General features: G+C 36.9%; 1 protein-coding gene and 1 pseudogene across 1 annotated transcript; one reads left to right on the top strand and one right to left on the bottom strand.

Annotated features, from left to right (window-relative positions):
- Positions 1–1,544: 1,544 nt before the first annotated feature.
- Positions 1,545–4,705, bottom strand: LOC105499114 (protein phosphatase 4 regulatory subunit 3C). Its single transcript, XM_011771578.3, has one exon. The coding sequence runs from the start codon at positions 4,671–4,673 to the stop codon at positions 2,136–2,138; it is 2,538 nt and encodes an 845-aa protein (XP_011769880.2). The 5' UTR covers positions 4,674–4,705; the 3' UTR covers positions 1,545–2,135.
- Positions 4,706–4,759: 54 nt separating this feature from the next.
- LOC105499133 (radixin-like) overlaps positions 4,760–14,008 on the top strand; it is an 85,303-nt pseudogene continuing 76,054 nt past the window's right edge.

The raw sequence follows: 14,008 nt of genomic DNA, 5'->3' as shown, positions 1-14,008 counted from the left end.
CTAATACACTACATTTTCTGACATATAATTGCAACATGAATAATCCTATTACAATATTTAAATTAACTAAAATGGCTTGAGAAGTGTGAAAATGCAGTTTCCCCACTGTATCATGTCCTCTGCAATGTATATCTCCAGAGGTCATGGACTTTAGTAGACTTTATATCTGATGCAATTATTGTTTGTCATTTTAGGAATATACTCCCTTTGTAGCTTTAACAGAAGAATCTTTTAGTTTTGCATAAGCTGTGTCTCCTCTTGGAACAACAGTAAACTTAATATGGTCTCTTTTATTCTTGAAATTACAGGGTCATACTTAATTCCTGAATTTTATATTTCAGTATAAATATCACCAAATGGTAAAAAACAAGTACAGTGGTATTTTAAAATACAAAATAAATGTCTGTTTTAAAGAAAACTACATTTTCTATCTAAACAGACAGCTCATCTCATTCAAACAATAGCCCAAATTAATATTAATTCTAAATCTTCAAAATGGGAGAAACTGTTTTTCAGTTTAAGTGATTCTAGGAAAAAGAGACACAGTTAAATTGCTCCTCTAAAAATAAAATCTATTAATTCTTTACTACAACTTATTTTAAAAAATATATTTGCATACACTCTTTAGTAAAGCACCTTTCGTGTTACACCCCTGTTTATAGAAAAAACTTTATGTACTGTGTGGTGATTTTAACACTTAGATAACTTTTTCATGGTCCAAAATGGTTTCTAGATATTAAATACTGCTTCATTCAGCACGATTTTTTGTGTATGTTAGTCTCTATAAATTACTATTTAAAACTTACTTGCTGCTTTGGGAAGGACAAACTTCATTAAGGAATCAGGAAATGACTTCAAAGTTATCAGTCACATTCTAGGAGTAGAAAGCACTCTGTTCTACTCACTCCCAAGATCCTAGAGAAAATTTTGCAAATACTACTGGACTGATGCTTGCCATCTCTTATCTAAAATAGTTATATTAGGCTGGGCACGGTGGTTCATGCCTGAATTCCCAGCACTTTGGGAGGCTGAGGCGGGTGGATCACTTGAGGTCAGGAGTTTGAAACCAGCCTGGCCAACATGGCGAAACCCCGTCTCCACAAAAAAAATACAAAAATTAGCTTGGCATGGTGGTGCATGCCTGTGGTTCCAGCTATGTGGGAGTCTGAGGCAGGAGGATCACTTGAATCCGGAAGGTAGGGGTTGCAGTGAGCTGAGATTGCACCACTGCACTCTAGCCTCGATGACAGAGTGAGACTCCAACTCAAAAAAAAAAAAAAAAAAGTTATATAAACAACCGCATAGACACAAGAAGAATGCCATGTGATCACAGAGGCAAAGTTTGGACTAATACAGCTACAAGCCAATGAACTCCAAGAATCCATGGCCATCCATGGAAGGAAGCTAGGGAAAGGTAAGGAAGGATGCTATCCAGTGTCTCAGAGGGGTCATAGCCTTGCTGACACCTTGATTTTGGACTTGCAGCCTCCAGAACAGTGAGAGAATACATTTCTATTGTTTTAATAAAAACAAATAACTGCACATTGTAAATCCAGCTTGCTTTTTTAATGAATGAAAGTACACTCTGAAAGCTACTTCCTTCCAATTACTTATATGCTGAAATTCTGTTGTATCTTTACAGAAATGTCTGAAGAGACTAACTTTTTTTATAGTTAACTTTGTCTTTTATATAAACTAAACTTTTGTGTTAACAAGGTGACTGAAGGAAAGAATACCATGACTAGAAGCATTATACAAGTAATGTTGTAGGCTTTTCAACTGAACTGTTATTGTTTCTAATATATACCTCTAGAACAAAACTACATTATTATTATCAACCTGGTTCTTCCCCATTCCAAACTAAGTCTTTCCTCCCCAAAGATGGTTTCCTCCCCCAAATCATGCTACAAATTAAGACTTTCTTGCTAAAAAGCTTATCACCCAGGTTCTGATTACTTTTTTTTTTAAGATTATGAGAAATTTTGCTTTTACAGAATTAAACCCTCTTAACTCAGTGTATCTGTGATTTATCATTATAAGTTCACATGAAAAAGCTTGTGGAATCAGTCTTTTTAGCTCATTGATGTTTATAGAATTTTTGTTGAGCCACATGTTGAGGATGCTCCATACAGATTTTAGGAGCTAGGACGAGGTTTCTTCTTGGGGGATGTTTCATCTTCTTTATCTTCTTGTTTTTCTTCTTCATCATCTGGATGATCCACTAAACGAACCACACTGCTACCACTTGGGCTACCTGTTCCAATAGCAGCACAAGCAGAATAAGATGAAGAGAATTTGAAATCACCAGAAGATGTTCTTTTGGGAGAGTCTACTTTGTCTTCATGTTCTTGGGTTCTTTTAGTCTCCATAAATTCATCGTCATCTTCCAGTGGTAGCATAACTGCTTCTCCTTCTTGGGTTCTTTTAGTCTCCATAAATTCATCGTCATCTTCCAGTGGTAGCATAACTGCTTCTCCTTCTTGGGTTCTTTTAGTCTCCATAAATTCATCATCATCTTCCAGTGGTGGCATAACTGCTTCTCCTTCTTGGGTTCTTTTAGTCTCGATAAATTCATCATCATCTTCCAGTGGTGGCATAACTGCTTCTTCTGCATCTTCCATAAAACATATTTCTTCTTTCAGCTCCATTTCTTCTATGGTACCTGTGCAAACTACCATATTTTGCAGTACAGAATGTAAATTCTTCTGTATTTGACTTTGTCTGTCTCTCTCTTTTTCATATTTAATCTTCAATCCTTTGAATGTCTGAACATATTCAATCGATTCAAGTGTGTTATAAAACTTTTCAACTATATGTGAAACAAGAGACTTGATATTTTCCACTCTTATGTATTCAAATAGCTCAAGAATAGCTGAATTCAACATATTATACCGAGTTCCATTATCTAGAAGAGCATTTACAACTGGCTCAAAATGATTTCCCTTGATGATGTAATTATTATAAATTTCATCATTAAGGCTGATCATCCTTCTCATAAAGCGAAGAGCACACAAAATCAGGTGAGTATGCTTTGAATTCGTCAATATCAAGGCCTTTCTTAGCAAGTCTTTGTTCAAGATATAGTTTCTTATGTAGTATGTATGATGTTGTATACAAAATGTAAGTAGCTCCAAAATCAAAGCAAGCAGTTGTGCTGTTTGATTATTATTGGGGCAATTTTTGTTTTTGTCATATCCAACTATATCATCCTCCTCACAGTTGTGTTCTGAGGTGGCGGCCAAAAGTGGTGCTGTAAATTTATGCATGCAATGTTTGTAGAAGAAATGTAGAAATTCACTTCTTTCACTTTTCTCAGGTGTTGTCAGCATGTTGCGTGGATCAAGTAGAGTATGGAGAACTACCATCAAATGAACGGCACCTCCTAACTCAGGATCAGTATCACAGATCATTTGTTTAATTATTACATTAATGAAAAGGTCACTATCTTTGCACACCTGGGATTCTGAAATTATAAATTCTCGGATCCTGGATGGACTGTACTCCACTAGATAAGCACATATAACTGCAGCAGCTGACCTCACTTGCAAATCATCCCTGATCATTATGATTTTAAGAACAGGAAGAATTCCCAACTGTGTCAATGTTTCTAATAGTGCATCTTTGCTTTGAGGCTGTAATGCCTGAGAAAATGAACATAATTCCTTGAAAAAAATTAGCAATTCACACCGTCTATCATCATGTGTAGTCTCATCCTTTAACTGTGCAAAAACTTCATACAAAAATTTGTGATCTTTCTGCAGCATGCTTACTATCTCAGCCTTGTTGGATAAAATAAACGTTGTAAGTGTAGAAAGAAAATTGTCTTCAAATATGGAAGGCACAGGCAAAAGAATGTCATGAATGTACTGTACTCTGTATGTCTGATGTATTTTTTGCCTAAGTTCAGAGTTAGTTATTGGTATAACTTCCTTGAACTTTGCATCATTGGTCAAGAAGTCCCTATGCCTTTTTGGCTGATCCAAAGCAGGATCATACTCAAGGCATCCCACCACATCCATGATACACTCGTCAGAAAACATTATCTCAAACAGACATGACTTGTTGAGGGATAAAATTCCCTTAATAATTTCATGCAAACGGTATAAACCTTCAGTGTTCTCTAGGTTTTCACAAGTGTGGAACAGTTGCAGTAGTTTTTGAATATAAGCCTCATTTTTCAAGATCAGAGCCAGTCTTTCCCTACGGATAGGTGAGGCGAGAACTGAGTTAACTATGTTAGCAATTTGATCAAGTGTATTCAGTTCACAGTCAGGCAGCACAACCGTATTACCAATTACTGACATTTCATCAAAGTCTTCTTCTGGTTCATCTGAAATGTTCTGTGTGATTTGGACAGACGGATCCTTACCTTGAACTTGACAAATTTCTTTCCAAATATCCTGGCAGCCGGCTGGGTCCTGGAAATTCAGCACCAAACCATGGTTCTCAGCTTCATACCAAACAATTAGTGTCTCTTCATGTTTCCGATAGGGCCTGTCTGGAGGTATCTGTGACCGCAGGATGACTGACCCATCTGAATCTGACCGAACAAGCAGAGACATGCCCTGGAACTGCTCGTCGTAGGTGGATGAGACCTGACCGGTGCCTAGATTGTTCCATTCCTGGTCTTCGTTCAGGACATAGACTTTTACACCGTACTTCAGGTCTGCCATGGCGTCCTCTGGCCTCGCCCCGTGAGGTCTGGTCTCCCAGGCACTGCTTCCGGTACAGTATAGAAGCGGCTGTTGTTTTGACAACGATGGTGGCCGAGATGGTACCCCTGATAGAAGACTGCGAATCAGTAGCGGCTAGAGGGGCGGAGCCAAGGCTTTGGAGAGGTCGGAGGGCGGCAGGGTTCCTTCCTGTTCCCTCTGGAGGCCCTGTTACCTCTCACTTTCCACTTTCCCCCACCTCAAGCACCCTGAATCTTCTCTCCATTGCCCCCCAATCCCCCATCCCCTACCGTCTCTTAAAAAGCGAGTCTCAGGCCGGGCGCGGTTCGCTCACACCTGTAATCCCAGCACAGCACTTTGGGAGGCCGAGACGGGCGGATCCCATGAGGTCAGGAGTTCGAGACCAGCCTGGATAAAATGGTAATACCCTGTCTCTACCCAAAATACAAAAATTAGCTAGGCGTGGTGGCGGGTGCCTGTAATCCCAGCCACTCGAGAGGCTGAGGCAGGAGAATGGTTTGAACCCGGGAGACAGAGGATGCAATGAGCCGAGATCACACCATTACACTCCAGCCTGGGCGACAAGAGTAAGATTTAGTCTTAAAAAAAAAAAAAAAGAAAAAGAAAAAAAAGCGAATCTCTTGGACTGTTCTCCATTGTCAAGAAAAGCGTCATTCTGGCAGGAATCTTGTGATTTCCCCAGAATTCTTCCCCAAAAGAATGTGCCTATGTAATCATTATTATACTTGTTTAAAGGAGCTGCCACCAAGTTTACAAATGGAAGCTTAGAAATTAGAATATGATTTTTCTATAAAGGGTTTTGTTTCTCTAAAACATTTTCACTCATCAGGTATTTGGGAATGGAGCCTTAGGAATTTTGATAAAAGAAACTTTAATCACCTGTGTCCTGACAAAGTTCACATTTCACATTCTGTGTCAAGAAAAGGCTGGTCCAAAAAAGAAGCAGGAGCAAGTGACCTATAGACCATTAGCAAAAATCAGAGAAATGGTATTCAGTCTTCCCAATAAGGCTTGGCATGAATCTGTATTATTCACTTATACATCCTTTGGAGAGGATTGTTTTAAGAAGGAGTTGGTTAACTCCTCTGGTCTGTTTAGCTCATCCTAAAGCTCTATCTTCTAGCACAATGGGGAAAACATTTCCCCAACTTTTCCCACTCCATAAGGACACTCCTCATCCGTAGGTAAGGACTGGGCCAGAGGAAAACTGTGAGTTGAAATTAGCCAACAGTGAGTATTGGCCATCACAGATCAATTATTTTATTTCTTTTCTTAATAATGATAATAATAACCACAGCAACTAATAATACTTGAATGCTTATTATGTTCAAGACACTGACAAGAACGTTAGAGCTACTTTCTTACTTAGTTTACGTAATGATCCAATGGTATAGGAGTATTAGTAATCTTTTTAGGATCAGGAAATAAACTTAGAGAAGTTAAATAAATTGCCAAAGGTCACACACTAATAAGTTGAGGAACTCTGTGTTCAACATGTCTTTCTGCTTCCAAAATTGGTTTTCTCAGTCATTGAACTATGCTATCCCCTTCTTTTCTTGGCCTTCATTACACTTTATTTCACATTTCTTCCATCTATATAATTTGTAATCAACATAAAATTATCAAGACAAGATGGAAGTCACGCACTTCCTCCTTTAGATCCACATCTGTGTATATAGCCAACTGAAAAATAGAAGCTTGGATATGGCAACTCTGTTAAATATAATTTTAATAGTAGCCAAGTTGATTTTTGATGTAGCAGCAAGTTTTGCAGTTTTCTTTTAAAACATATTTTTCCAAAACATTAACCCTGTTATTGCAAGGGAAAGCTAAGAATTGGGGCACATCAAGCACATTTGGACTTGAAGAGTCCTATTTGTAGCAATCACTTCATTTTACATAGCACTGGAGATGTGTGACAATTCTCAAGTAGAAAAGAAAAATTTCCACACACCTCTTTTGTAATATGGCCTATAGTAGATTATAATTCAAGAATATTACTTATGACAGTACAGCTGAGGCTCTTGGGTAATTGAATGCAAAATGACAATTATTTCATAGGAAAATTTAAATGAATGCCAGGAGACTGCTGGTTTAGAAGCATTTACAAATTATAAATAATATTTAAACATAAAATTAATAAATGACATATGAGAATGATATATGTACTAAATAATCTTCTTTCAACACGACAGAGTGTGCAAATACACAACAATAATACGACATGCATGCTAATGGTCTAATTTTTTTTTCTCTGCTGTGTTTATATTGAAGTCTCTGTCAGAATCAATTGTAATACTGTCAATCCCTTGAATATGCCTTCAAGTTCCATTCTCTGAGAGACGTTCAGCACAAATCTCTGTGTCCTCACAGTTTCATCACTGGGAGTTTCCCTTAGGCCAACTAAGGTTCCTTTATCTTAATCAGGTTAACTAAAGTCTCTACGATCTGAAAGTCTTATATTCACATTTCTTAGTGCTATTTCTGCAGTAGTTTCTTTCAGTTCCTATCTTTATTTGGTTTGATAAGTAGAGCAATGTCCTGTTTTCTTCATCAGTTAACTTTTTTTTTTTATTTTTATAGTTGTTTTACAGGGAGCAAAGTAATAAGAATAAAATATTCTAGGAGCTGTGTAAATCCTTTAAATATACATTATTTATTTTTCATTTAGTCCTCATAAAAATTGACCTAAGAAAAATATTATTACTACCTTATTAGAGAGGAAAAAACTTGAAACTCCAAAACTGAGTCAAACATTTGGTTCAAACCCCTGTCGTAAGTGATGATGCCAGAACTTGAAACCAGTCCTTTTATAGTTCCAATTCTGCACTTTGCCCTTCCCAATATGCAGTGTTCTTTCTCAGACAGTATATAAATTTTTATAGCAGATGTTTACAACAATGTAGTTTTTATTCCAACTATGACTGTTATTTGGTGTTTCTTCATTTTATTATGTGAATAAAAATATTTGAGGCCTGTTCAAAATAAAAATGTGTAGACTGAGTCTTAAGATTAAGAATCCCTCTTTTGTTTTGCATGCTTGCCCCTCTCACATTTCCTCCCTATGACCATAGGGTAGTAAGATTTAGTTCTTCATGACTCTGTTCTAAAAATAAATACTTTTACCCTAGGATCTTGTAATTCATCCATATCTTAAGACCACTGGGGTTTAATTTTTACACTTGATCTTAGCCAAAAGGCTGAGAAGCAATGGGTTTAATTTTTATATAACAGAGTTCTTTAGAAAACAAAAAAGGAATGAGTCACACATTTCTGAATTTTAGGTACAGTAAACTCACACAAAATGTTTATGCAGTCACTTGCCACATAAAGACATTTAGGTCAACAATGGACCGCATATATGACGTTGGTCCCATAAGATTATAGTGAAACTTAAAAATTCCTGTCACCTAGCTGTCATAACATTGCAGCCCAATGCATTACCTTATCTATGTTTAGATATGTTTAGATACATAAATTTTACCATTATGTTGTAACCGCCTATAGTATTCAGTACAGTGACACGGTGTGCAGATGTGTAGCCTAGGAGAAAAAGCTATACCATATAGCCTAGGTGTGTAGTAGGCTATACCATTTGGGTTTGTGTAAGTATACTCTATGGCATTCACACAATGACAAAATTGCCTAAAGATGCATTTCTAAGAGCATATCCCTGTCATTAAGGGACACATGACTATATATGAAACATTTTGATGTCTAAATATTCTATCTATAAGAGGACAGAGCATTTCATAGTGGGAAAAACAAAGTGATTTTTGGTTTTATGGAATGGCATTAAAATATGGTTATTCAAATGCATCTCATCTAAAATTTTCAACTTCAAAATAATTAGTGTAAAACACACCTACATGTTTGCTGCAAGTTTTCTAGCTAACTTATTCTGTGGAATGTTGCCTTTTATGGCATATCTTATGGGAATATCTGAAATGCAAGGCAAGCAGTGTCAACTCCATCTTTTCTGTGGCTCAGGTGAAAAATATGGAGTCATTCTTGACTTTTCCCTTTTTCTTACTCCCCACATTCAGTCTTCTAATATATACTGTCTGTCTGACTTTCAAAAAGTGTTCAGAATGCTGCCACTTCTCATCACATTTGTTATGATTATTACTACCAGTGACAAAGCCACCATCATCTCTAGTTTGCAAATTTTTAGTAGTCTCTTCTCTTAGCTTCCACCTTTTTCCTACACTAGTGTATTTTCAACACAATAGCCAGAAATGATTCTTTTAAAACATAAGTCACGTTCTTCCACTTCTTTGCTAAAAATTAATGTTTTTACCTTAGAACAAAAGCCAACATTCTAAGTAGAGTCTATCCATCCCAATAGGATCTGGCCCCTTTGATCTACTTGAGCTCTTCACCTAGTAGTCTCTTTCTTCTTTATTCTGCCCCAGCAACACTATCTACCTTGCTGTGTCTGAAGTACATTGGGCACACTTGCCTCAGGACCTTTGTATCTGTCCTTCTTTCTACCTGGAACACTGTATTTCTCAATGTCTATGTAACTAACACCCTCATTTTCTTAAAAAATTATTCAAATGTTCTTGTTTTTCTAGTGACACCTTCCCTTAACCACCTCTTTAAAATTGCAGGGGCTTCCCATTCCAACTCACCCATCACTTTTCTTCGATGTATATTTTCTCCATAGTACTTAGCATCATGTGATCATTTTGAATTTCATTTATTCTGTTTTCTGAAACCAGACTATCAACTGCATGAAGGCTGTGATTTCCTTATTTTGCACACTGCTCTGTCCCTAGCATTTACCATAGGCATGGTACACGTAGTTTCTCAGTAATTATTTGCAGTATAAATGCATGAATAAATAAACATTCTTTATAGAATGATTTCCAATAATCCATTTATTTATTCCACGAACAGTCATTGAGAAACCCCTATGGTCAGGCCCTATACCGGGCACTGGGGATGAAATGGTGAATTTGAACTTTATGTTCAGTCCTCTTATGGAATAGCTAGATAGTCTTATCAGGATATATTTTTAATTTACAAAATACATATATCATTTCTTCTGATACCTAAATTTCATCTTTTTCGATAATTTTCTTTCTGTTGATGGTAACCAAGGAAACAATACTTTACATTTTTAGACTTTCAGTTGCATGAAAGCTAGTGTATTGAATAAGCTGGATGTTTTCCTCTATGTTCTGTCAAATATTCCTTCCCCAACCCTGAGAGAAATCTCAGGTAGAAACTGCAGCATTTCCATCCACTCTCAAGTGTTGAAAGAACCGTTATTTTCTAGTATTAAAATGTTCAACCCATTTCAAACTTCTGTTTGACCAAATCAAGTTCATGGACAAGACCAGAATCAAGAGATGGAAAAGTATACTCCACCTAGACAGGGAGATCATAGCAAACTTATATAAGAAAGGGTGTGGGTAGAGGGAAGAATGAAGAATTGGGAACAATGTTGTATTTTTTCATAAGCTTGGACAAGTACAACCAAGAACTTCCCTGGGCAAAGAGAGATGTATGATTACTCTATATAGAGAGTATTAGAATGTGTGGACCCTTAAAATCTTCTTTCATTCTCAGGTGAAAACATCATCCTGTTATGTGTGCACTGCAGCAGTACTGGCTTTTGTCTTCCCAGTGTCTCAGAGGTAAGAATCAGGCAAGTATTTTCTTGGATCCATAGGCAGTTTCTGTTAGCACTAGTACATTCTCAGTGCTAGTTGTACGCGTGGCTTCCTTGGAAGCTCCACAATCTGCTCACACCTCATGAACTAAGGAGAGGAAAGAAAAAGGGTAACATATTCTTTTAACCTCATGTAAATTTTAGGCGCTGACTTTCAGTGCCATGTTCTCTCTTTTTTCTTCTGTTCAAATAGTTACTTCCAGACTCATTTCCAGTTTTGTTTTAAATTCTGTAATTCATAGATCTTTTCTTCTCTATTTGAATAGACTATGCTACTTCCTCTTCCTGTCTTGATCATCAAGAATAACATTAGCTCTCTGCTTACTAATTACCCTATAGCCATGTTGTATAAGTACTAGTAATGAGCATAATTTGGAGTTAAAAATACTCAATTTTTGCCTAGAGATAGAATCATCTTCATTTCTTCAGTATAGTATGAGGTCTATTTATGTCATACAATATATATTTTCATTTTATAAGGAGCAGTCTATTTCATCTTAACATTTTTGCCTTAATTCAATTAACATTTAAAGGGGTGCCTTGAATATATTTGATATATGATGAGAAAATTGAATTGAGTCAGAAACAAAAACAAATTTCATGATAAATAGGGGAAATCTAAACACTTTGGCTAGTCTTGATATTGGACATGTTACTACTTGTGTGAAGATCTTGTTCATTCTTCCTGAAAAATAACCTTTTGTGTTTTGTTACCGCTTGCTGGTCTGCTATCACTTTCCCTTTTTTTTTTTTTTTCTGAGACGGAGTTTTCACTCTTGTTGCCCAGGCTGGAGTGCAATGGCTCGGCTTACTGCAATCTCTGCCTCCCAAGTTCAAGTGATTCTCCTGCCTCAGTCTCCCAAATAGTTGGGATTATAGGCATGTGCCTCCCTGCCTGGCTAATTTTTTATTTTTAGTACAGACTGGGTTTCTCCATGTTGGCCAGGCTGGTCTCGAACTCCTCACCTTAGGTAATCCGCCCGCCTTGGCCTCCCAAAGTGTTGGGATTAGAGGTGTGAGCCACCGTGCCCGGCCTGATCTGCTATCACTTTTTTAAGCAGGAGGGCTGACATAGTGTAAGAATGTATTTTTGAATTACACATTAAAATCATTCAGAAAAAAATCAAACATTTGTTTACAGTTAATTAAAATTATAACTTTTAAAACTTCTAATATAAGGGGTTTATCAAATATGTGGGTGAGAACAAATGTTCTCTAGAAGAGAATTTAGAGGAAAGAGAGTTTATCCAAAGAACAACTTGCAAACCAGGGAGATACAGCCTTCAATGTAAAATGAAATTGCATTGTAGAAAATAAAGGGAGGATTTGGCTTTCATAGAGAAAGTTCGCACCCAGGTTCCTATTCAGGACCTTTATGCAAATGAAGGATTCCAACTTGCTTAATTCTGATTAATTGATCCCTGCTGAACTCTAATTGGTCAATACTTGCTGAGTTTGATCCATTGATGCAGGCCATATACTATTGGTAGGTTCAGGCCATGTGAACATAAACAGTCAGCTATGAAAGTCCCAAAGTTAAACAGACGTGGGTTTTCTGGGAATTCAGAGTATGTGTGGGGTCTATAGTGAGCAAATGGCCACTTGGCTCTATTTTAGATTTAGGACTAGTTAGCCACTCAGGATTCCTCTTGATAGATTGGCTCTTTCAGGGCCATATAGGTGATACATACAGTATCATGTAAAACCAAGATAAAAATTCTTAGTACTCATATATATTGCATGACCTTTTAAGTACAATAATTGCATTGGTTCCCTATGTTTTAGATGGCTCTTAAGCACTATATTTATCATAAAATGTGACCTTATAAAGTGAATTTTGATGAAGATTTTATGCCTTAAAAATGCCTGTGTTTGTGGGCTTGTTGTTTGATTGGTTGGTTGATTACTGAGAGTAGGTAGAGCAGGGTAGTTGTGGTTTACCCATTCGATGTCATTAACACCACATTCCCTGCTTGTGGCAATCAAAAATATCTTCAGTCAGGGCCAAATATGCCCTGGGTGAAGGAGGCAAAATCACAGTTGGTTGAGAATGACTACTAGTGATAATTTTCAGTTCTTATCATCTACTAAGTTTTTAAAATGCAAAAACTAGTTCTCAAAAGACAAATTGTATGGTCTTCTTTTCATGTCTGATATAGTAAAACCAGCTTATTTGAATTTTTGTGGCTCAAGATTTCTCTTAATCAGGATTTCTTCATATTTACAGTAATACAATACTTGACATTTATCATCAGGCCCTCTCCAGAAAAATAATTAAGAAGTGAATTTGTGTTTTAGCAATTCCCTTTTGTTTTCCTGCAGTCCGTTCTCACAGCACCCAGAGCTTGCATACTCCTTTCTATAAATCTACATTATTTAGCATTCTACCAGGCCCCACCGTCTCACCCCATCTCCTACCTTTCTCCCTGCACCTTGTTCCAGCTCACTGTCCTTCTTGCATATCTTTTTCTCTTCTAAGGGATGCTGACCAGAACTCCACGCCCTTATATTTTCATATCTCCTTCCTCATCGTTCACATTGCATTTAAAAAATCAGTCCCTCAAAAAAGTATTTGCCCACAAAATCTGAGGCAGCAAACCCTTCTCTTCATACTCTAGCATTACCCTATTTCAGTTTCTCAACAGAACTTTCTCAATCTAGAATTAATCACATCATTTAGTTACTTTTATTGTCTTATTCTGCTCTCATCCCACTCCCCTAGCCCAAAAAAGCCAAAGATAGGTCGTGGCCCATCTTACTTTTTTCTGTATTGCATTATCTAGAAGACAATAGGCGTTCAGTGACTATTATGAATGAACGCATCAAAGAATGTGTAAAAATCACTCTTTCTGTTATAGTGGAAATATTTCATGATAAAAAGAATTCATTTCCTCTTCATATTATTAAAATCTATCAGTTTGGTATCTGATTTCATTAACCTGTTTTTTTTCAGGTTCTTTCTTAAACTTATTTCTGGATGAGGATAAGGAGGTTAACAAACTTATCTGAATTTCCACAGCGAGTAAATATTCTGAGCTGATTTGAACCCTGGCAGTCAGACTCAAGAACCTGTGTATGTAAGCTCCTTGCTACAAGACATATCATCATTCTCTTTCCCTTCTCTTTAAATAGGTACTGAAGCCACATTATATGTCTACGTTATAAAATCATCAAGTTAGAATCTTAAGCATTTGGACAGGCAATATATGTCTCCATATATCTCTTCCTATCCCCCATACCCATCTTTTTCTTCTTAATAGTACACATAGAGGACAATTAAATATAAAGTGCTTCTACTTCATGATCTCTCTTCCTTAAAATATTTACCCTCAAAGTATAACTATTCTTTTTTAAAAAATTTTACTTGAAGTTCCGGGATACATGTGCAGAACTTGCAGGTTTGTTACATAGGTAAATGTGTGCCATGGTGGTTTGCTGCACCTATCAACCCGTCACCTAGGTATTAAACCCCATATGCATTAGCTATTTGTCCTGATGCTCTCACTCCTCTTTCCCCCGCTGACAGGCCCCAGTGTGTGATGTTCCCCTCCCTGTGTCCATGTTTTCTCATTGTTCAGCTCCCATTTATGAGTGAGAACATGCGGTGTTTGGTTTTCTGTTTCTGCGTTAGTTT

This window comes from Macaca nemestrina, chromosome X (genome assembly GCF_043159975.1).
Source record: "Macaca nemestrina isolate mMacNem1 chromosome X, mMacNem.hap1, whole genome shotgun sequence".
Taxonomy (NCBI): domain Eukaryota; kingdom Metazoa; phylum Chordata; class Mammalia; order Primates; family Cercopithecidae; genus Macaca; species Macaca nemestrina.
The sequence above is the reverse complement of the archived record's forward strand: the minus strand, read 5'-3'. Positions and strand labels throughout refer to the sequence as shown.

Bases quoted from the DNA above. Each gene is read 5' to 3' on its own strand.
- LOC105499114 (XM_011771578.3), bottom strand. From the start codon at position 4,673: ATGGCAGACCTGAAGTACGGTGTAAAAGTCTATGTCCTGAACGAAGAC.